Source organism: Notechis scutatus, chromosome 3, assembly GCF_049901735.1.
Source record: "Notechis scutatus isolate UNSWTSFEM ecotype Mainland chromosome 3, rNotScu1.2, whole genome shotgun sequence".
NCBI classification, from domain to species: Eukaryota; Metazoa; Chordata; class Lepidosauria; order Squamata; family Elapidae; genus Notechis; species Notechis scutatus.
This window is the reverse complement of record NC_142011.1, coordinates 144,693,720-144,718,956: the sequence shown is the minus strand read 5'-3', so window position 1 is coordinate 144,718,956 and position 25,237 is coordinate 144,693,720. Positions and strand designations below refer to the sequence as shown.

The 25,237-nt window shown below is 37.2% G+C and overlaps 1 protein-coding gene across 1 annotated transcript in view; it reads left to right on the top strand.

The window, feature by feature from the left end:
• Positions 1–25,237, top strand: part of JARID2 (jumonji and AT-rich interaction domain containing 2) — a 228,448-nt gene that overhangs the window by 133,020 nt on the left and 70,191 nt on the right. Inside the window, exon 3 of the mRNA XM_026670006.2 lies at positions 9,585–9,726. Within this exon, the coding sequence (XP_026525791.1) occupies positions 9,585–9,726 (142 nt within the window). The remainder of the gene's footprint in view (positions 1–9,584; positions 9,727–25,237) is intronic.

Genomic DNA, 25,237 nt, shown 5'->3' with positions numbered 1-25,237 from the left:
GCTTTTACCAAGTGACATAGAGTTTTGTAATTGGCACTGTATTTCTAGGGTTATAGAGATCAAACCACAGTGGCCCCTTTTACAAACATTTTTGGCACCAGGGTGGGAAAAAGAATACTGTAATAATTTCATTATTATTAGTTGGTAATTTTTTATTCTCCTAAATTTTCATTTAGGAGAAAGTAGCTGGAAATAGAGTATTGATTGTGATCAATATTGCCTGAAATCTTGATAGAGCTGGGCAGCCTATAAATTTAATTAATTAAAAAAAATCAAAGTTATAAAGTTGGTGCACATAATAATTCTCCAGATGAGTTGTTCAGAGCATCCATTGATTGGGATGATGCTTCTGTTCGCTCGTCTGATAGGCTGGGCTTTCATTGTGACATGCATTTGCCTTCCTCACTCAATGTCTATATTATAATGGCTGTTCTGGCAATATGATTTTAGTGGAGAAGGGTTGAGGAAACTTTGAGCACAAAAGAGCACATACTTTTTCTACGTTCATTTAGATTAAAGTAACTCGCCCAGCTAATTACTGTACTTATTTCTTTCTACAAATATTAACTGGCTTGCCACTGAAATTCTTACCATGTCTCATATTTGTCAGTCAGAGAATATCTTCAAAAATAGATTTTCAATTAATGTTGAGCTTTGATCTAGAAAAAACAGTAGGACATTTCATCAGGGATACCGAATCCCCAGGCCACAAGGACCAGGACTGGTCCGTGGCCAGTTAGGAACCGGGCCGTACAACTGGAGGTGAGTGGTGGTGGGTGAGTGAGCAAAGCTTCATCTGTATTTGCAGCTGCTCCCTAGCACTAATATCACTGTCTAAACTGTATATGTGAGGGACCTAGGTTGTGTGCTCCTTCTCCCCTCCTTGGTCTGTGGAAAAATTGTCTTTCCAAAAAGATTGGAGACCACTGCTCTAAATGGTTCAGCAGTAGGTCATTTGTGCCTAACCAGTGTGAAGTAGTACAAGTTACTTCCACTGTGTTTAAAGAAATGAAAACAACAGGAAAGATTTGTGGCATACATGGTTATTTAAATAATTTGATATACCTAGCTCTTGGAGGTCAGCTAGAAACTTCATATTTTTTGCTATCTGATGATGAAGGCAATATTTATATGGTTATAAATTACAAAAAGTTTGAAGCATGTTCTGAGCTCATCCTGCACAAAGGCGAAACAGTGGTAAATTGTATCAGCAGAATAAAGCAGAATTACCAGCAGTGCTGCTGGAGGGATAATTTAACATTCTCAAATATTAGTTTGTATGAATCAGATGACAAGAGTAAATTATTGTAGTTTTATAGGGAATCCCACTCTATACAATAACTTGGGAACAATAAAGGCAGGAAGTAATTGTAAGAGGAATTTTACAATACCTACTGTTCAATTAATGTAGTACAATTTCTGATACCGTTGCTAAGCTCTGCACGATTTGCTTTGTCAATACAACAGCACCTGTTTAAAGAATTATTAATTGCTAGGTAGGTACTATTTAACAATATTTCATGTTTATGTTCCTGTAGTTTAGACTTTCTTTACTGTCTGATGTAGACTGTAGCAATAATGAAAGTTGTTACTAAAATATAAAGTACTATATTATATTTGACTTTCTATTTCTATTGAATTTATTAATCCATGCCAGCTTCTTGTCCATTCAAGTATTAGTGGCACAAACATTGGTGCATCTTGTTTAATCTGATGAATCAGATTTTATAGAAATAATTGCCAGTCTGATACACATACAGACATATATTCCATTACCACCCTTTTCTAACATTGAAAAGGACCACTATTCCCTGAACCATAGATACTATATAATAATTTTCTGCGAGTCTTTTATGAGGACAAAAGATCATCCTCAAAGGAACATCTTTTGGTTATTATTTTCAGTGCCCTTTGTCAGATCATTCCACTGATGGGGTCCCTCAGGTTAGCTCTTAGCTCTTACAAGAGTGCATTATTTTTCTTTTCTTTTAAATCCCCAATATTCCAAGTCATATAATTACTTTTATGATTCCAGATATCCGCAGAAGCTTGACCTTTTGAGTATTGCTACAGTAATTATAAAATTGAATAGCTCTATACATACACTTGCATAATACATATTTTATTATTTTGCAATGGATTTATTTGGATTTGGATTGAGTTCAGCTTTGGTACAAAAATAGTTGATGATTAGTATATAATTTATAAAGGGGTTAACTCTTTAACTTCATGTATTTTAAATGTCTTTAGAAAGAGTCCCCACTCCCTTGCTTTGTTGGTAATGTTTTCACTTTTCTGCTGAGTTCAGTGTTATTTGTTATTTGACTTTGGATATGAGGAAAACAACTAGTTCAATCCTTCTTTTCCATTTGTTTTAATTTTCTTTAAAAACAAAACCTTTCCCCTGTTTTTTATAAGTGCATTCTAAAAAATAAACAATGTAATTAAAAATGACAAAAGCTATAGTTCATATGAAACAATACATTTCTATATGACCAAATAATTTTCCAAGTGTATTAAAAGCAGACGTTTTGATTCACAGTCACAGTGATAGAGGCAAAAAGGAAAAAAAGTTAACTTTTCTTCTTTTAGCAAGGAGATAGAGCTTAAAGCTACTTCTCGTCTCATGGAAGAATCTTATTCCCTTCAGTCTAATATTCTGCCTTCTAATAAAAGTCATGGCTTCCTATCCAGGAAGCCGAGGCTGATTATGAGGTAGTTGTGCCAGGTCAAGGTGGCAGGAGAAGGAAAGAAGATTGATGCAGCCTGAAGCATCTTCCTCATCATGGAATGAGGGTTAAGTGACCATGTAGCAGTGATAATCCTGACCGACAGCTGCAAGAATAGCAAGGCAGCATCCAAGATCTACCACGAAAGCAAATCTGTCAGATCTCTCTTTATTCCACCAGCAAGATTTTGCCCTCTAAAATGTTCTCTATGGATCTCAAAGCCCCATTCCCAGATTCCTTTTTTAAAATAGCCAAGTGGGAATGGGCAGTACAAGCAGACCAGTTGTATCTCTTATCTAAGGGGTGTGTGATGACTCAGGGTGGGATACAAAATAAACACAGTCACAAAAACAGTTGAAGCCCCTTTTAATTCCTTCACTTTGCTTCAAAGCTCCAAATATCCTTGACTGGAGACAAAAAACTTCCCCACAAGCAGTTATGAAAAGAAGGAAATGCTGTTTAAACTAAAAATTTATAATATAAATTATAAAGAGTAAAAACATTGAAGCAATTAAGGGAACCAGGCAAGATAAGGGCTTGAAGACGTCCACAGATATCGGAACACACATTGGGAAGGACGCCAAACTCAGAGAGGAACGACAGACTAGAGATATTTCCACGCTTTGTTTCTGGCACTGGTCCATACCATGTCCGTCCTTTAAACCAATTCTCACAGCTGCAGCCCATGAAGAAGATCAAGGCCCTTTCCTCCCCCATAGACCACACCATTCACGTCTCTCCCTTATCCTCTCCTCCCTTCGTGCCCTAGGATGGAGAGGGGATGGGCCTGGGTCTTCCTCTGACTTCCCAGCCTCCTCCACAATCTCTGGAACCACACTTCCACTCCCTGTTGGCTGTTCCTCCTCTCCCTCGGAGTCAGACTCCAACAGGGGCAAGACAGGGAGTGTAAAATGTCTAGCTATACTTAATGTGTTCTTCCCTCAGATCTTAAGGGCTGGTTGGGTGGGAACTCCCCTCTCCCCTGTGATTCTTTTCTTGTGTGCTCGTTCTCCAATTTACATTTTTGTATTTATGTATTGCTTGTTAGACGTACAGTTAGTCCTGGGGTTGTAACAGCACCTGAGACTGGGATTGTTATCACTAAACAATTGTAAATTGTGACATTATATTACGGCACTGCTTCTCAACCGCAGTCCCAACTGATGTCAACCCAAGAGGCATGAGTTATTAAGCGTGAAGCGATAGGAATTCCAGGTAATGAGGGGAATGCTGTGGGGGTTTGGAGAAACCCTTAAAGGCCCAAGGCAGACTTGTCTGCAAGCCAAGGGAGGCCCAGTGCAGGCTGTATGCAAACTGAAGATGGGTGGGGAAGAATTGGGAGGCTCAGTGAAGTCCATGAAGGAGTTGGGCCAAGAGCAGGGCACATTCAAATTGAGAGAGGGCTTGGGAGACCCAGTAGAGGTCACATATGAATTTAGAGCTTAGGAGGCTCAAGGCAGGCTGTGTGTGACTTGGGGGAGGCTTAGGAAGTTCAGCAAAGCCTGCAGTCAGGGCATTCTGTGGGCTGGGAGTGACTTTGATCTTACCTGCCAGCTTCCCCATTGATTTTGCTTGTGGAAGTTGGCAGGGAAGGTTGTACTCTTGTGACTGAAGATCCCTGAGATGACATAACTATGGGGCAAGCACCCAAGGGTTCATATCTTGATCACATGATCATGATGTGATGGCTCTAGGGGACCAGTCATATGTCCATTTTTTAATGTCATCACTACTTGGAATAATTGTCGCTGAAATAATGGATGTAAGACAATAACTACCTATAAATGATATTTAGTTTTCTTTTTTTATTATTATTATGTGTACACTGCCCAGATTCACATTGTCTGAGTTGAACAGCCTTATAAATCTATAAATAAATACATTTATAAATTAATAAATAGACAATGTCTTTTTGTGCTTCCTGAATTTTGCCTAGATGCCACCTTTTCCAGATAATAATACACTTGACTAGATGGGCATATGAATTTGAAAATGTCTCAAACGACCACCAAAGAATATTCTAAAAACTTATACTGACCCACTCTCTGAGTATTTTCCCTTTCCTGCCAACTCCAATGTCCAAGAATGGTAGTTGGACAAAATGCAGCATTTTTCAGAGGATAGACCTGACCCATTTTACAAGGGGAAGTAGATTAAAAGAATGATCCAAGCTTCTCAAATACAAGTTTCTTTATCCCAGTATGCTATATTCTACTTCAGCTTCCATGTATCTTTCTTTTTGCAAGTTGGTTATAAAGCTGGGATAATAAAAGAGGTAAAAGAGGTAAAACTCTTTTAAATCAATTCATGCAACCAAAGGGATGGAGTTTTTTCTATAGGGCAAGAAGAAACAGTAAGCTTTTCTTTTAAGTAGAAGTGGGGAAATTAACCCTTTCCTATCATATGCTGGAATTTTGTGTTTAGTACTATTACTGGTTACACAACAACCTAGCTCGGATTTGGATGATCAGAAGCAGTGCGAACAGGTTCTTGAGATAAATCCCAATTCTGCAGACATTCTGTTAATTAAATTATAGTTAAGGCAATGCTGAAAGGTTCAAGTTACAAAGTTCCCCTAGAGACATAATAATGAAAAAGAAGTCTGTGTTACTTTCAACAGAAAAAGTAAAGCATGCATGTAATGCCTGGTAGTGTTTGGCTCTCTTGAACATAGGAAGATTTAGAATAATCATTGGGGGTGGGCTTTTTGAGGGGGGGGCGGAGAGAAGGAAATGCATTTTCAGCTCTTTTTAAAAAGTATTGTAAACATTTTGAAATTGAAGTCAGGAAAGAAGTGCAAGTAAACGCAACAGCCAACAGAACTCTTTTTTTTTTTTTTGACGATATAAGCTTCATATAGCTTGGATGTTAGCATGGCATTTCTCCAGAATAAATATTAGTCTTGGAAAAAATAATAAAAGCAATTCTTTCATAAAGGTTACTTAAATAACTACAGGGCCTCAAATTATATACGTGATTTAGACTTCCCTGGAGTTTGTTAACTGTAAATTTAACCAACAACATTTTTTTTTAAACTGCAAAGAAAAAGGAAACAATAAATTAAAATCCATTTTTATGTTGGTTGTCATCAACAAGACAGGAATAGCTTTTCATGATCGCCAAAGATTATTTTTCAGTTTTATGAAGAGTTTTGGTAGAAGGAACTCTAGGGAAAAGCTTCTTGTTTGTGATGACATTTTTTAAAGAAAACAAATTGACAACAGAAGGTATTATGAAAGGGTGAAAGAATTTAAATTGGATAACTTGATTTATTTCTCTTTTGAGTGCACTTCATAATCTGATCAATGGGGACAAATTTATGATAACTTCTCTCTTTTTTATTTGCAGCTTCTTGCTTAAGATATTTTTGTCTTGGAGTATCAGTCTTTTACTTCCTCGAGAGGGGAATCTATTCTGTTTTCAGAATAAATTTTAAATTGGCTTTTAAAAATCTAACCTACAGAAGACAATGTTGTCATTATAAATGGGTTTTGACTCAAAAACATTGTATGTATTACAGTGAATTACTAAGAAATTTAGGTTGTAACTGTATCCAAGGCATTCTCACCTTGTGCTTTTAATTTTATTTTCAACTTGTTCACCATTCCAATATTTCCATTGCTGGACAAATGTCTACTGGGAAGTGCTGCATTCTTATAGATCTTGTGTACGGTACAAAGTCTGTGGGGAACCATCGCAAGTGCAAAAGTATTCCCTTTCCAGACATCTGCTTTGGGACTATCAAAAGGGATGGACCATCTTTATGGCATTCATGAGAACATCATGTTTATGGGGCTATTTACAGGAAGGGGATGGAGCTTAAACTGATTTTTTTTTGAAGACAATTTGTTTCCTATGGAAAAATACTCCAATTACATTTATTTAAAGATTTCAATATGTAACTAGAATTTATAACTACCACTGAAACAATTGAAAGTTATTGTTGGTTTCTCAGACCATTCTTACTTTCATAGGAGCGCTTTGGCTTTACTTAAGCATAGGGATTATTCACAGTTTATATTCCAGATTGCAATTAAATGTTGTTCAGCTAAAGCCTGAAATAAACTTCAATTAGTTACAGTTTTATGGGCTGATAACTGAGGGATGCTTGTAAAAGGAAGTACTGGAGAGAGAGTTTCTCTCTCCAGTATAACTACACATCAGCCTGACCTCTCCTAAGTGTGATTTTCAGATGGGCTCCTCCTTGGGTATGAAAATAAGGTACACGTCGCAAAATACTTTATGCCGTATAAATATTTTAGAATTTTTCAAAAAATAACTATGTTAGATTTTTTTAAAAAACTAGAAAGAATAAAAACAAAAACTTCAAGATAGAAAAAAAAAAAAAAAGAAAGATAAAGCAAAGCCAAAAGTGCAGGGTAAAAAAAGAAAAAGACAAAAAGTGACTTCCAATTTATTTTTGAAACAGATATATTTAAATTGGCCTTTTATTCTATGGTTACAACATAACTTTCATTTTTTCTGTTATCTACTTTTTTTTTCCTAATCAAGCTCATGTATTGTTTTCAATTTTTTAATGTTTCATGCAAAAAGTCCAAAAAGAAAAACCCTGATGATGTTTTAAGAGTTTTGTTGTTTATATTCTGATTGTGATGCTGTTCTTTCCGTGAAATACCTTATGCTATACTAGGTGACAAAGTTGGATTTTTAGTTAATTTCCCAATTTGTGGCAAATCAATATTTACAGAGTTTCTGTTTCATAAAACTGTGAATAATGAAACGGTAAATAATGATTCTAGAGAAATTTGGGGTTAATACCCACAGCCTGTGGTTTTACTCTTCAGTCCATAAGGCCTCTTCCCTCTTCCTGCCATACTGGTTCTGTAAAATGTACCTGTATTTTTTCCCTCTTCCTTGCTCAGTTATTCACATTTCATTGGGTTAACCTAGTCGCAGGAGATCATGTGGCTTTCTTGCAGCAGCTGCCCACCATTTCTTCAAAGCAACTCATCAGCTGGTGGTTAAGAGTTTGCCTCTCTTGCACCATGTGGTGACGTTTGTTTCTTCTTCTGTCTGAATCTTTTACAATCTTGGTGGAGGGGACTCTCAGTCACATTACTGTGTTTTAACGCTGCCTCTAGACTGCGAAAACCTTCCCACAATATATTGAAGTCTCGTTTCTAATAATCAATTATAAATGTACTAGATTGTGGACAGTGAGAGTTGTCTACATGCCAAATGTAATAATCTATGGCCCAAAATTCAGCGATATATGAATAATGGATGGATTTTTGGAGTATGGAAATAAATGAAAACAGGAATGTTGAGACTGTTAAGATTTAACACGTTTTATTTTTTAAAAAAACTAACCTTCCTCTTAGCAAATGTTTGAAACAATTATTAATATTTGAGCACCATGGAATAAGTTATTTTTTTAATGACTGTTTGTTACATCATGTTTCTGTTTATCACAAAAAATGCACCTAACGATAAAAGGCAGCCTTCCGTTTTGTGAAATGACATCAAGTATGTTATTTAAAAATGTAACTTGAGTTGTGAGGCTACAACCATTTATTGGTCATAGAATCTGCTAGGCATACATTTGTAGCTGACAAATATCCGTTCATAATATTGATTGAATATGTGCCATCAAGTCATGTACAACTCCTAGCAACCACAGAGCTCAATTCATGCATACACAGTTCATTTATATCATTGGTAAGTATAAATTTGGCAAGAGGCATGGCTTTTGTGTGTATAGGTAGTGAGACAGACCTGTGCAAAGTGATCTTTCCCAAGTGTGCTTCCGGAATCTGCCAGTGTTGGGCTGAAACCGCTTATTATCTTTTGTGTTAAATGGAGATAAAGATATGGTGAAAAGTGGGAGAAAGAAAATCAATTAACAAAGAAAAGAGGTGAGGGAGCATCTCTGCTTTTTATTCATATATGCTATCACATTGAAATGTGTTTTAGAATTATGGAAATTCGGATTTTCTCCAGTTTTTCATGTGTGAACAGAACAGGATCCCAAAACTTTTGATGGTGAAGACCACACTTTGTTTTATTGTTCTCCGCATTAAGAATCACAAACAAATGGGGTAATCATGAAGTTTTAATTTTATTTCTCATGGTTTTAAAGAGCTTTGTGTTAATCCTTAAAATAGAGGAAAATATATTGGCACATAGCATTCTTCAACCTAGTTGCAAAAAGCAGTCATGTAACCATGAGATGCTGCAGTGTGTTGTAAATGTGAGCCAGCTGCCAAGCTCCCAAAATAAGATCATGTGACAGGGAGGGTGGTGTGGTTGTCATAACTTGGAAGATGGGTCATAAGTTTAAACAGTCATTATGCAACCAATCATAAATTGAGGATTACCTGTAATATGAAAAAATAGGTGTCCATTGTTTGGGGTGAAATAAAAATTCAGGTTTTATCTGTTACATCTAAAATTTAGTGAATTGAGGTCTGTAATGTTGACATTTTACTGTACTTAACCGGCCTAAGGTATTTCAATAAAATGAGATGAAACATGAATCAGGAAGTATCTGGCTAAAATCTCATCTTGGGCAGAAAGTCACAATTACATTTTCAGAAGGCACATAGTCTCAACATTCACAGGATTTAAAATATTGAGTGAAAAGATTGGAAGATATAACTGAGATAAGATACATAATGGACATAAGCAATATAATAGGTTCATTAAATATATTTAGCAATATTAGGCTACATTTTATACAGTTGATATTTTTAGAAAAAGGATTCCTGGTTCTATAATATAACTCTTTGTCTCTTTTCCTCTCTCTGTGTGTGTATGTGTGTCTGGCTATCCTTAGTGTATTTTGGAGTGGATTTATGAGTATTTTTCTTAAGGCTTTTGCTTTTTTAATTACAGGACTCCTTGGTAATGGACCGTCTAAAGGATTACGGCCAGGGTCTGAACAGCTAGAGAACGAGAAGGATGATGCATCACAAGTATCCTCAACTTCCAATGATATTAGTTCTTCAGATTTTGAAGAAGGGCCCTCAAGGAAAAGGTCAGAGTCAAAGTTCATATAATTTAATATAATGTAGTCTTATAAATGCATCTAACAGTGGAGGCATGCTGAAGCATCTCATTAATTCAGTAAAAAGTCTTATGTGAAGACGTGGTACTTCCAAATGTAGATTTCATTCTACTTGTTTACTGCATGACTTCCAGAAAGGCATTGCCAATAGCCATGTCTTCTCTGCTTCAAGAAAATGGGCGTTGGTAGAAGTTACCCTGAACGCCCTTTCTATCTATGCTGCGAGAGAGCCCAGGATGGGTTGACTCCTTCCTATGATGTCATTTAGCTGAGTCTGTACTAAGATATAAAAGCCAGCCTCCGGAAGAGACCCCAGCTTTGGCGAAGATACTTGACAGACTGAAAGGTGTGTCTGAAAGCACAAATGAATACAGAAATATGACTTACCCTCTCCGGACGAATCAAGGGAGGGGCTGGGCTCTCTCGCAGCATAGATAGAAAGGGCGTTCAGGGTAACTTCTACCAATGCCCATTCTCCTCCATGCTGCATCGAGAGCCCAGGATGGGACATACCAAAGCTTGCATGTCCACGGGTGGGTCCTCGTCCGGCTCATCACACCGACTGTTGAACCACTCGTTGAAGCACCCGTCTGCCGAAGGCTGCAGTTGCCGAGGCAAAGAAATCCAAATGGTAGTATCTGATGAAAGGAGACGGAGATGTCCACGTGGCCGCACGACAGATCTCCTCCAAGGGTGCTTGGGTCTCCCAGGCAGCCAAAGTGGCCGCGTTTCTGGTAGAGTGCGCCATCAGACCTCGAGAAACCGGAAGGGCTGCAGCTTTGTAGGCCTGCTCAATGCAAGATCTGACCCACCTGCTAATAGTAGGAGAAGAGGCCTTGTGCCCCAAGTGAGAAGGGAAAAGGAAACAAAATGGCTTCAGACTTCCTGAAGGAGGAAGTGTGCTTAATGTATATTCTAAGAGCCCTACCTACGTCTAGCGAGTGCCACTGCTGCTCTAAGTCATGGTGCGGGAGGGGGCAGAAGCCAGGCAACATAATGTCCTGGGACCTGTGAAACAGGTATTAACCCTTGGAATAAATGAGGGGTCCAGACTGAGGACAACCCTATCATTGTGAAAGGAACAAAGGTCCTGTCTGATGGAAAGAGCAGCGAGCTCGGATACCCACCTGGCTGAAGTGATGGAAACGGGGAACACTACCTTCAGAGTCAGGAAATGGAGAGACAATGTTCTAAGGGGTTCAAAAGGGGGCTTTGTAAGGGCATAAAGGACCATATGAAGATCCAGGAAGGATACCTGTGAACCACCGGAGGGTGCAGGTTGGAAGCCCCTTTCGAAAACCTCCTGACTGAAGGGTGATGGGATAAGGAAGGAAGTGAACCCCATGAAAGAACCGAGGAGAGGGCTGTGTGTAGGAGAGAGTGCAAGGGCATGGGCATGTCTATGGAGATTCTCAGTCATCCAGGTCATGGTTGTCCCAAAGGTGCTTTTTCAAGAGGCAACTGAACTTTCTGGTTTTTCTTTGAAGACGTTTTGCTTCTCATCCAAGAAGCTTCTTCAGCTCTGACTCTGACAGTCAGAGAGTCACTCTGACAGTCAGAGCTGAAGAAGCTTCTTGGATGAGAAGCGAAACGTCTTCAAAGAAAAACCAGAAAGTCCGATTGCCTCTTGAAAAAGCACCTTTGGGATAAGGGGATGGACAATTGTACAAGGAACATTGAGAGGGGGTGTGCAAGAGATGCAATGCTGATCGAGGATGGTGCGCAAGGGTGTGAGAGGATGCAAGAGAGGTTTGGTGGGTTCAGAGGAGGTATGCGGGAGACACAGGCTGGGAGAGAGGGTGCACAGATAGAGGAGACTTGTGACTTGCAACTTTCCCTGCTGACTTCCCCACTGACCTTCTGGGGAAACCTACAGGAAAAATTACAAATGGTGATCACATAAATTATAGGCAGCAGTAACAGATCATAAGTATAAACATGTTGCTAAGCATCCAGATGGCAATCGCATAACTGCAGGGTGCTGGAACAGGCAGAACTTCAAGGCTCAGACATAATCAGTGTTCATTCAGTGCTGTCATAACTTTGGAACAAATCATCATAGGGCAAAATAATACCTGTACTCTATAGCTCTTACGTTCTGTGTTCTCTGAATGTGCAAAGCACTTTCCCTAAAGGGTTTTGTTTTAGTGTTACATTTAGTTTAGGAAATGGAGGGAACAGATTGTCACTTCTGCTTGTGAAGAACCAGATCCATTTATAAACATGCATTTTAGTCTGAGAGACAAGCAGCAATACGTTACTTAAAATTTTGTACATAGAACTTGTAAAAAGTCAGAAACGTCCCTCAGAAATGTTCAATAGCCTTAAAGCCCCTCTACTATAAATAAAAATACAGTTTTTGAGATATTTTATCATTAGTGTTTATGAAATATGCTTCCACAGAAAATTATTTCTCACCTATTAGTTGTATACATTTTATCTATATTTAATTCACTCTTTTCTGGTAGGATTAAACAAAAGCTGAGGAAAATTGAAAGCAAGGAAAATTCTCCAGTTTAATTAGAGGATATTGATTTGCTTCTATTTCCTATTCAAGTAATTAATTATGTAAACAGCAGTTTGCATAATATTTAAATCAAGCAATTAATGGCAACCACAGGATAGATATGCCTTGCAAATCTATTTTGCCTCAACTTGGCAACTTAACTTATTGAAAAGAAGGTTAAGCTGGGTGGTGAAAATAGAATTAGGAGACAAAATACACTGAGAGCAACTTTTCAAAAATGGAAAAATAGAGATGTCAGATAGCAACATATTTAATTATCAATTAGTGCAACTCTTTTAAATATTATTTGTGCGGTTAAAATAGATGCTTTAAGCAATCATTGTAATGGTACTTAAGATTTGTGGATGATGTTAGGATTCTGACAAGCTGACTTATATTTTGTTATAATCCCCTTTCATCAGCCAGTCCCATCTGGGCAGGCAGGGGTGGGATGTGGCAGACCTTGTCAGCTAAAAAACTCCAACTAGTGGGGTCCAGGAAGAGATTGCCATTCCCGCCATTGTCCACACCCTGTGGAATTATGGTTCCCCTCAGAGGTAAAGCAGTGACACCCTCCCTGGCCTTTTGAAAGATGAAAAGCATGGCTCTGCTTGTGGCATTCAGAACAGCACATAGTCATGAGACTGCTTACTGCCCTGAATGCCTTCCCCCGCCTTTTAATTATCTTTTTAATACGAATTTTTAATCTGTTCTTGGTTTTTAAAAATTGTAAATTTCACATACTGCTTTCGTTTTTGCTTATTTGTACTCTGCCCAGTTCCTCTGTGAAGGAGATGGACAGTTTCAAAAATTTGATCGAGTAAAAATAATGGTAAATTGAAAACCTTACTTGTAAACAATGCTATTTTAATGGGAATACCTAAATATCCATGGAGGGATTTATAGTGCTTTCAGAAAGTATTGAGACCCCCTTCACTTTTGTCAATTTTGTTATGCTGCAGCCTGATTCTTCAGTTATTGAAATTCTCTTCCCCCCCCCATTAATGTACACTCAGTACCCCATAATGACAAAGTGAAAACAGAAGTTTAGAAATGCCTGCAAATTTATTAAAAAAGAAAAAAAAACTGAAATATCACATAGGCATAAGTATTCAGATCCTTCACTCAGTACTTTGTTGAAGTACCTTTGGCAGCAATTACAGTCTGGAGTCTTTTGGGGTATGACACAACAAGCTTTGCACAGTGGACAGCCATTTTCAGGTCCCTCCGGAGATATTCCGTGAGGTTCAAGTCAGAGCTCTGGCTGGGCCAGTTTAGGACATTCACAGAGTTGTCCCGAAGCCACTCTTGTGTTGTCTTGGCTGTGTGCTTAGGATCGTTGTCATGTTGGAAAGTGAACCTTTGACCCAGTCTGAGGTCCTGAGTGCTGTAGAACAGGTTTTCATTGAGGATACCCTATTCTTTGCTTCGTTGCCCATAACCAGTTCTTACCAGCCAGAGTGATATGATAATAGATATGTGCAAATTTTCTTTTGAGTACAATTGAATATTTAGCTGTGGTTATTTCATTGGTGTTTTTTTAATCTATGTACCAAATATATACATGCATAACATGAAATATAACAATTATATTTTTTCTGGCTCTGATTTTTATCTACAGTTTGGTAAGGTTTGCCCTCTAGTGGTTAAAATGTTCCTGTCCCTTTAGCAAGAACGATAGCATGCTGCCACTTGAAATATGCAATTAATTAAAGAGCATGCAATCTAGGCTGTCAGTGATTCTCACACTCCCACAACTAACATATGCAATGGTTTTAGTTTTCTAGTGCTGTAATGCCACGTGTTCTGTATATATCTAGCTATGTGAACTGGAACAAACTGCAGGCTTTGTACCAACAAAGCCAAAGGCCTATGTGTTCCTTATTGAGTAGTAAATCAGGTTTAGGCACTGATAGAATCTTGTTCTAATTAAATTGCTCCAAGCTTTTCCACAGAAGACCATTTCCTTTATTATTGTACCAGCAGCCAGTAACTTGATGAAAACAAGCTAGAAAAACTTGAACCCATGGGTCTGCTGGGGAATCTGACATCAAGATTCTACATGGTATATAATTGCATATTGATAACCAGGGGTGAAAAAGAGGTATTATTTAGGATATTAGTACTTGCCAAACTGTTGAAAGTATCCAGAATCAGGCAATGCCTTTATTAAGGCCAGCCAAAACACACCTAATGGAGCCACATTTATGCCTGTTTCAAAACATATGATTTTGTACTCAACCCAATAAATTGATAGCTGCTTCTTGCCAGTTACTTAGAGGTCCTCACTCCATTTCCTAATACACAATAAAGACATTGGAAGGGTTTTTCTCTGTACCATGCAGCTCATCTGGATTACGAGTACCATATAACAAGGACAACACTCCAAGTAGCACTGGAAATTAGTGTCCATTGAAGGATGAAATAAAATCTGACACATGTTGGGTTGGTTGATGTAGGAATTCCATGCTACAGAACAGAATTATAAAGTGGTACAACTACTAAAGAGTCCTATGTTATGCAACATGTCTATTTATCCTATGGCAACCTACTAATCATGGTTACTTATAGTTTAATGGTTTATCCTGGTTATTTTCGCGCAATAAGTTGGAGTATTCTGTGTCCTTCATTTTTTGTGGCTTAAAGTTGTCCGTTACAGAAGTATTTTTCTCTTCCCAAAAGCTCATTAAACTCTTTAATTAACTATATGAATAAACCTATAGGGATTAGTTCCATAATAGAGTGATTGTCCTTTCAAACCTTCAAATGTCATGGGCTGTAACACTGTATGCATGATTTTTAAAAATATATCCAAAGTCAAAGCTTATCTATCATTAAATAATAATTATGCGTCTTCTTTGGGGACCATTTGTCTTTACAGTTTAACAAAAAACACACCCTCCAGTAGAATTTTGAGAACTAATATATGAATTATAATGGTTTAACCATGTTGAAGTGCGTATCTGGAATTGTTGCATGGAATGCAGTGAGTCATTAACCATGGACATTTTAAATTGATTCGTTTAACATGTAAAAGTTACATTTAGATTGATTATTTTTTTAACGAAATGCATGGGATATTTTTGCCAGTTCAGCAGGCGTTAATTCATAACATGCTTATCAAAAGAAAAAGGAGTTTCAGTGAAGAAATCAAGTCCAATAAAGCATATTGCATTTGTTTTAGCTGAAGAACTTGGGGAAAATATCCCTATAGAAGTAATGCACGCTTAGAAGATGAAGTAAATAGGAAACTGTTGACATTTTTGCATAATTTTGGAACATATTATTTAAAAGATGGAATCACTTGGAATGAAAAATGCCATGGTAGCTATATCAGCCACAAGATCAGTCACCACCTCTGTATTACAGAAATATGTTTATTAAAGGTTAGAGGATTATTATAATAGTAAGAGAAATTAGAGTATCCATCCTACCTACAGTTGAGGTTTAGCACAAATGTTCGTACTATCTATATTAAAGTTACTATAATAATATATTCTGGCATTTTATGTATTTTTTCAGAAATAATTGTATATTTATAATATTTTATTGTTGTCCTCTCCAGTCTAAAGGCCATAATAAAGGGTGGGGTTTTTTTTCCAATTAAACACATTCAAAATTTTGTGCAAGCTTTCATCAGGTGAGATTTAAAGAATGTTCCAGCCAAGTATCCATTTGTAATCTTGAAAGTGAGGCAGAAGTGGTATTCAGCAGGTTCTGACCAATTCTGGAAAACCGGTAGCGGAAATTTTGAGTAGTTCGGAGGACCAGTAGCGGAAATTTTGAGTAGTTCAGAATGCCACCTCTGGCCCCGCCCCCATCTATTTTCTGCCTCCGAAGTCCCAGCTGATATGCTGGGTCTTCTTTTGTTGCCCTGCACAGGAAAACGGCGCTGGAAAGCAGGTTAGGGGGGTGGGGAGAGAATGGGGATTTTACAGTATTCTTCCCTGCCATGCACACCAAGCCAAGCACATCAAGTCACGCCCACAGAATCAGTAGTAAAAAAAAATGAATCCCACCACCACCACTACTGGGGAGTAGTTGCAGATTTTCAGGTTAAGCTGTATCAGCTGATGAAAAAGTTTCAGGATTTGCAACCAAAGTCAACACCATTTTAGGAGCAGTACAAATCCCTTGATAAATTAAAAACTGACATGGGACCAAGTTTGACAATTCTACTTTTTCCCAATCTTCCAATGCGAGATTCTGTGGATGAAGTTATACATACAAAAAAAGTTAAACCTTGATTGGCCAACTCCGAGTTACAAAAAACATATGAAAGCTATATCTACATTTACAATATCAGTACTGGTAAATTAAAATTATGGTTTGTGAATTAAAAATAAAATATTTCCTTCAAGAGAGGATTTACAATCTTTAAACAGCTTTCAAAGTTTTCCATTGACTATATTTGTTCTATCAGGGTGTGTTTTTAGTTTTAAAAACTTAGGTGCATAAGATTAATTTGAATCAAAATGTATAGCACAGATACAATACCACTGCTGTTTATTTACAATGCACTAATAGAATGATGCTTCCATAGAAGAAAAAAGTTGTACTTGCACAACAATTCAAAGAGTGAAATTATATTTATTTTCCACATGAGTCATATTATGCCTTAACTTTACCAGCTCCTGCTAAGTTAAATGAAGATTCAAATGATAAAATAATACTGTCATTATAAAACTAGGATTCTCACTTATTCAAATAGACAAATTAGAAAATGAAATGATGATTTGTTTTACATTTCTTTCTCCGGTTTATTGCTTCCAAAACAAACTTAGAGTTCTGGTTTATAGAGCATACCAAGTAAACCTTGAGAGAATAATCTGTATTTGGCCATGCCCACTTATGGGAGGAATTAATAGGCGTAGTTGTTCTTGTTTGGGGATACGCCATGACATGTGAACAAAAATACTAACGGTGGTTCTATATTTGTATTTTCAAATATAATTGTGCCTAAGATCAGGGATAGGTATTAATTAAATTTAGGGTTGTTTATAATATAGTATGCAGTAGGTTATGACTGCTAGATATTTTATAAATGTCAAAAGAACATTACAAATAGAGAAGGAAACTTGTTTGCCTTTGGGTAAAATCCAGTATGTATCACCCTTCACCAACCTGACCTTTCCTGATATGTTGTGACTGCAAATCCCAATATTCCCAGCCAGTCTGGGAAAGGTTATATCAATATTTCAGTGACCTTCTTAGTATGCCCCATAAATCCTAAAGTGAATAACTGTTTCACATGAGATCAGTCCTTAATCCAGACCTGCACTGCTCCTGTCTCACCAAGCTGAACACAGCCCATTGGTTATGTATGGCAGCTCACAAGGGACATGATAACTCTCTTATCTTGGCTGCCTGCCCAGGATTGCAAAATGGGATGGGATGCGTCCAGCACCTGGTAAGCTACAGTGTTCATCACAACTTAATTGTGCATTTCTCACTTGATTTCATTGAATAACAGATTTGGACGTTGTCATATGAATAGGTTCTCAGTGTGTGCTGTTTCCTTTCTGAAATTCAATCCTTGTGTTCTGACTTCAACATGCAATAGAATTTATATATGCCCAATCATACCATGCTGGAAAAAGAAAATAGTATAAATGACACATCTGAACCAAAGCTTTATTAGTGTCAAACATATAATGTTTAATATGACTCAGAACTTGAATCACTTACTACGTGCATTACCTAGTGTAACATTGAAAGAGATTTTTAAGGCAGGCTTAAAGTCAAGTACATTTCTGATTACAAATCATAATGCTAGTCAGACAAAATATTCCGAGAAGTACAAAAAAATTCACTTTTTTGAGGGATTTTGATTTGACCTAATCAAAATAATCTTGGTAAGCTATGTTGGTTTTGTAAAAGGAACGTTTTTGTTATCATCAAAAAGTGATAGATCCGTATATTAATGATACTTATAACTGTAAGGCTTAGGCTTCAACTCTAAGACCTCACTATTCCCTCTGAGACTGTATGTAATATAATAAAGTCTCATTGAAGTTTCTAGAAATCAAAATAATTTTGGTTAATGTTTTCAGTACAATATTTTCTATTCTTTTTAGTTTATATGTTTATGTTAAGCACAGAAGATAGTATTTAAGAGCCACGGTGGCAAATTGGTTAGAATGCAGTACTACTTCTGCTGACTGCTGCTGACTGCATTTTGGTTGACTCAGCCTTCCATCCTTCCAAGGTCAATAAAATGAGGACCCAGATTGTTGGGGACAATATGCTGACTCTATTAACTGCTTAGAGAGAGCATCGTAGTGGTATATAAGTCTAATTGCTATTGCTATCTGGCAGGGAGAAAGTGAATTATTACAAGTTATATGTAATAAAACACTGAAGCTAATAGATAAATTTATATACCGTAGTAGAGTGACCTTAAAGTTGCTGAAACTGACGGGGAAATTTTAAAAGGAATTAGTTTGAAATGACATGGGCACAAATAAATTTAATAAATAAAATTATTGATATACTCCTTGTGTGGAAGGAATTTAACGAAGGCAGTAGTGTCACAAAAAACAGGAAAAGCCCAAGGGGAACATCAGATCAGCCAGAAAACAAACTTACATAGGAAAAGTAATCAAATAAAAAGTATTAAAGAATCCCTATAGACAAAAGCCTAAGTAATTAAGAAAACTAGACAAATAGGAAAAGAAAACAAAAGATAATTTAGAAAACCCTTACAAACACAGGACATACCAAATAAGCAAAACAAACAGACAAAAGACACAAAATATAAATTACAAAAGGGACAGACAGGAGATTGCCACAGAACAAATATGAAAAACTATCTTAAAGCTAAAAGAGATTACAGAAAACCAATAATACAATCTGGCCACCCCGCAGAGTTTGCCCTCCAGCAGAAATAAAGACAAACTCAAACAGGATTTGAAACATTAGGCACAAATACAAACACTCACACAAAATCAACTTACAAAGGGAGAAAAGGGTATAAAAAACCAGGGACTTACAATAAGAAGCTAGCTAGCCCAGGAACGCAGACTTCTCGCTGTTCTCCGCCTTCCTGAAAAATAAAAAGATCCAGCTTTCAAGCAGTTGTCCGTATCCTTGCGCCGGAGCTCTCCCAGCGGGAAAATCGAATCCTCGAAAGAAAGGCATTTTGACACCTTTCAACACCCTGTCTAGCTATTTTCTAAATCTTCTCTGGTGTAAAGTGATTGCTGCCTGCTGAATTAGTCTAAGAAATCCAGGTTTCTGGTGTAGCGATTGTGTGTAAATATTTTTTTTTCTAAACAGGAAATGAAGTAGGAGGAATCAAATCAAATCTTTATTACGGTCATAAACCAACATAAGGGTGAAGTGCAAACAATAATTTTAAAAGCTAAAAAATACACAAAATGAATACAATTTTTAAAAATTCCAAAAGATTACATAGAAGATCTTTAAAAAAAAAACTATAGAAAGGGGTAACAATTAAAAACCTAATTAGAAAGATAGGAGGAAGATAATAAAATGGCAGCACTAAACAAATGACTGAACTTGGGAAAGCTACAAAGGTGTAAACCTAGTTGGTTTTGGATGAGTAGCTACCAAATACACACTGAGTTGTTGGCTGGGTTGCTAGTTGAAAAAGTGTCCCCGAATATGCAATGGCAAACCACCTTTGCATTGCTGCCAAAGAAATTGCATAAATATTCCCATAAAGCCATTAGTAGGTAAACTCAGTATGAGGGTGGAGGGACAAAATGGAAACTGTTGGCTGTAACAATAATACTGTATATTGATTGGAGATTTTTTTTTTTTTTTGCTGTGCAGACTGTTTTTGTTTGTTTGTTTAACTTACTTTCTGGGCAGGGCCTCTGTGTGAATATGTCAAACTCATGGGTGAGGTGAAATTGCAAATTAGATAAATAAAAATAGCAGCAGTGATACAGTCAAATGTGTGTTGTAGCACAGTGATCCCCAACCTTTTTGACGCCACGGCCCGGTACCAGCATCAGCTGGGCGCCGCGGCCCGGTACCGGCATCAGCTGGGCGCCGCCATCTTTTGATGAAAAAGTGCTTCCGGTGACCTCACGAAGCTGCGTTTTCATCAAAAAGATAGCGGCGTCGCTCGATGAGCTTTTCCGGTAGAAATGGCTTTCTACCGGAAAAGCTCACCGAGCGTTGCGCCGCCATCTTTTTGATGAAACGTGCTTCCGGTGAGCTTTCTACCTGGAAAAGCTCACCGGAAGCACTTTTTCATCAAAAAAAGATGGCGGCGCCCAGCAAGCCAGCGGCCCGGTAGGAGTTGTTCCGCGGACCAGTATCGGTCCGCGGACCGGTGGTTGGGGACCCCTGTTGTAGCATGCCAATTACAGCCGCAGTCTGCCCTGAAGTTCCTCTCTCCTCAAGAAAAATTATACTTTGAAATAGCTCGTAAGGCTTTTCAAAGTGTAGCTATAAGAATGCAAAACTACCATTGTTTGCACCAGTTGTAGACAATGAAACTTTGTATGCGAGTATCTCTATAAAGAATGCTGGATATAGTACACCAGAGGCCAGAAACAACGCAGTAGATTTATTAGATTGTGACTGCATTGTATTCTAATTTGACCATAACTAATCTAAGTCTCTTTAGGGACTTGATTGTTTCTCTCTGTTTTACGAAGCAATAATTATTAAATATCTTTTTTATTGAAGAAGTAAAATGAAAGAAGCATAAATATCATTTTACAGTGGAGTTTAGCACTCTACCCCATTCCTTGATACTTAGAACTGCAGTTTTCTCAATTCCTCACCATTAGGTCTGCTGGCTAGGACTCATGGCAGTTAAAGTTCATCAGGATTACCAAAAGTATTACATGTTCCTGGTTTAGAGTAATTACATTTTGATAAGTGGGTTTAGTGGGTTTTTTTGTAAACCTACTCATTATGCTTTGCAAACTAGTTTACAGCTTAGTATAAATGTGTGAACACAGTCCTGATATTTTGATTAAAGAAGTGGAAAAATTTAAACAGAGATAAAGAGTAAATAAATAAAGTAGACTTACTTTATTTAAACAAATGCTATTACTTCAGTTAAAGTAATTTTCACCATTACTTCTTAAAATGGAAAGTCTTTTATGACAGATTCCATAAAGTACCATTTTTTAAATATCAGACTGCTATTATTAGAATGGCTATTAAAAATCAGTCTAACCTAGAAGATACGATGGAAGGATTGTTGAATTTGTGTTTTTGCAATGGATTTAGCAGTTGCTTGAACTTTATTTATTTACTTACTTACTTACTTACTTACTTACTTACTTACTTACTTACTTACTTACTTACTTATTTATTTAGGTATATCCTGCCCTTACTATTTTTAATTTTATGGCTAGCCATTATTTTATACTGAAAGGAGAAGATCCACATTGAAGCTGAGTCATGAAAGGAGTATTAAACTTAGTAATATTTTGAATATATTTTATTCCAAGAGCATTTGACCTTTTATTAGAACTGTATAAGTTCTAATGAAAGGAATTTTTTTTAACCTGAAGCTACATTTTTGCAAACTGGAGTATTTTGGAGACATTAGATTAATCTATAATGTTTCAATAGCATTTGATTGAGTTCTGCTTTCAAATGAGTACAATAGTATAATAGAAACACTGTGTTTTTAATTCTCAGACTTCTTGCTTTGAATAAATGTGATTTGAACATGTAAAATGCATTGTTATGTGTCAGTATACATACTAGTTATGTCTACTGTACTTTCAAAAGTATTAATCTGGCTGATAGTTTAAAAATGGGAAATAAACAGCATTTGGGAATTGAAACTTTATGGTGAAATATTGTAAGTCTGCTAAGTCTCTTGAATCCCTTGTAAATACTATTTTCTCTATTAATTGCTTTGCCAATGATTTGTGGGATACTTACATTAGTGACTAATAGCATATATGGCTTTGAATCTGAATATACTATATTTACTCCATTAATGTCAACCTTTCCACTCTTTCTTTTAACTGGTTAAAAAGAGAATTTGTAATGTTAATGCACCTGTTTACAATAAGTTGTAACACATAGATCAATATATATTGTTAATAGCATCCTTACTTTTGGCTAATAGCATCCTGCATTTCATGGCTAAATTGCAGGAAACATCTTGTTGCTGTTGCTTGTTATCTACCCTTAGTACAAACTTTACGATTTTGTCTTGCTCTAATTATTTGTATTTGGTTACTGACATTTTCCCATATCAAAATAGAGACAGTGACTAACAAATCCAGAGTAAATATCTTGAATTGTAAATACAATGCATAAAAGTTATGAAAACCTGAATTCTAAGCTGAGTGGATGGGTAGGTACAAGATAGATAGGTAAATAAGTAAGTCTACCCATTTTTCAGAAATAGTTAAAATTTGGGTACATGAAAAACTATAAGATGAGTAGTTCGTTCCCACAATAAAACTCCAGACTAAGCCTAAATTGCAGATGTCATAACAACATTTTGACCTTTTGTTTGAACCTTGTCAACATCTTTCCATTTATGCCAGTGTTAATCGGTGTAACACTTGCAATAGTGATGCTTTAGCTAGTGGCTTTATATGATGTTTGTTGAAATGCTGCTGCTGATCTCATTCTACATTCCAACTGAGTATAGATTGGACATTCCTACTGCATACATATTATGTATCAACAGTCTTGTAGATAGAGTATCCTGAAAGTACATGACTGGTTTGAACTTCATAACTGAGCAAAGATTAGAATTCTTATCTTGCATTTGCCTGTGGTGAGAGGGTGATCTTATCCTTTTACAACTAAGTGGATTTTTAAAAAACCCATTAATTTATATTATAAAATGTTGGTCAACTTTAGCTGCAATGTGAAAATGTTTAGCCAAACTCTAGGAAATAAGAGTTGTTATATCTGGGCTGGAAAGATCTGGTGGCCTGTAGATATCAGTGAAGAACTAGAGATTTGTGCATCTGTTGCCACCCGTAACATGAAATTCTGCAATTCTATGATGATACTCTAAGGCGGAATGGGATAACTCACTGTGGCCAACTCACCACACCATAGCCAATTCACTATGGTCAACTCACCATGGCCAACTCCCTGCAGGACAACTCTCCACAGGACAATTCACTGCAGGACAATTCAACAATTTGGCATCCTTTCTTCAATGATTCCACTATTTCTTTGATATTAGTGTAACTCTTGTCCTATGGCGAATTGTCCCATGGCGAGTTGGCAATGGTGAGTTGGCTGCAGTGAGTTGGTCATGGTGAGTTGTTGTAGACCCCTCTAAGGTATGGTTTAAGACTCTTTCAGGCCATTTTCCGGGCTGTTTTCTGGCCACTTTTCTGGCCCTTTTGCAGCCGTTTTTCAGGCCTTTTCAGGCTGTTTTTGAGCCATTTTCAGGCTGTTTTCAGGCCGTTTTTTTGGCCAAAAGAAGCCCCCAAAACAGCCTGAAAATCAGCCAAAAACCACCAAAAATGCCCTGAAAAATGGCATGAAAATGACCCCAAAAGGCCTGAAAACTGCCCCCAAAACAGCCAAGAAACTTGCTGTTTTCAGGCCAATTTGGCATCCTTTCTTTAATGATTCCACTATTTTTTCGATATTAGTAAAACTCTTGACTTACGGCAAATTGTCCCATGGCGAGTTGGCCATGGTGAGTTGGCTGCAATGAGTTTGACATGGTGAGTTGTTGTAGACCCCTCTAAGGTATGATTCAAGATTCCTGCTAGGTTCATATAGCAGTTTAAAACAGTAATGTGATCTGTTCAGTTTTGGCTTAACATGATGTGGGGAATGTAGTCATTCTGATTTATTAAAAAAAACAATGTTTCATGAATAAACCTTGTTGATCTGTATCTTGTTTAACAATCATGGTTAAAACTAATTACAATATCACAGTATGGAACAATATTACAATATGTAAATGTGAGCTCTGTGAAGCTATGTTAATGAATTATAATGAATATGTGATGGCGAACCTATGGCATGCATGCCAGAGGTGGCACGCAGAACCCTCTCAATGGGCATGCGTGCCATCGCCAGCTGCCCTTCTGGTTTCTGGTCAGCTGATCTTTGCAGGTACTGGAGTTCTGGAAAATGGGCTGAAAACTCTGTTTCAGGCCGTTTTCCGGGCCATTTTCCGGCTGCTTTTCTGGCCCTTTTTCAGGCCTTTTCAGGTTGTTTTGTAAGTCATTTTCAGACTGTTTTCATGCCATTTTTCAGGCCAAAAGAAGACCAAAAACACCCTGAAAATGCCCTGAAAAATGGCATGAAAATGGCCCATAAAAGGGCTGTAAACTGCCTGAAAAACAGCCAAAAATTGCCCCCCAAATGGCTTGAAAACGACCCCCAAAATGGCCAAAAACTAGGCATGCATGCACCGGCGAGTTGGTCTTCGGTTTTCCAGCACTCCAGCACGCGTGCATGCATGTGCATTCCGGTTTGGGCACTCGGTGCTGAAAAGGTTCGCCATCACTGGCCTACAATAAATGCCATAATTTTTGCTCTGCATTTTCTTGAAAAATTCAAAAATGAGATTTCAAAAGTTAGGCATGTTATTTTATTTTAGAATAAATCTTTTTAATAGTTATGTATTGGTAGTTGAGGTGTTACTTGTGTTTGAGTTTCTAGGTTATTTTATGCAAGTTCCTTAACTGTAAAACTAGAAAACTTGATTTATATTTGAACACAGTTCATTTTGTTTGACCTTTGGTTAAACATTACTGTTTTAAAGTCAAGCTTCCTATTTTATTGCTTTCCTGAAATTAATGGCTGCAATGTATAAAAGCAAAAGGGAATGTTCTTATATTCCTTCCAAATCAATATATGGCAGAGTTGTAACATAGCAAGGCTGCAATTTATGCACTTGGATTATAAATACAATAGGCTGTAAACAGGCTACAGCAAAAAACATGTATTCTAGTCTGGATCATTCACTGACATCAAATGTAGAGCAATTCTGCTTAATCATGCAAGTATCTTTTTAATATATCTTCTATATTATTGGTT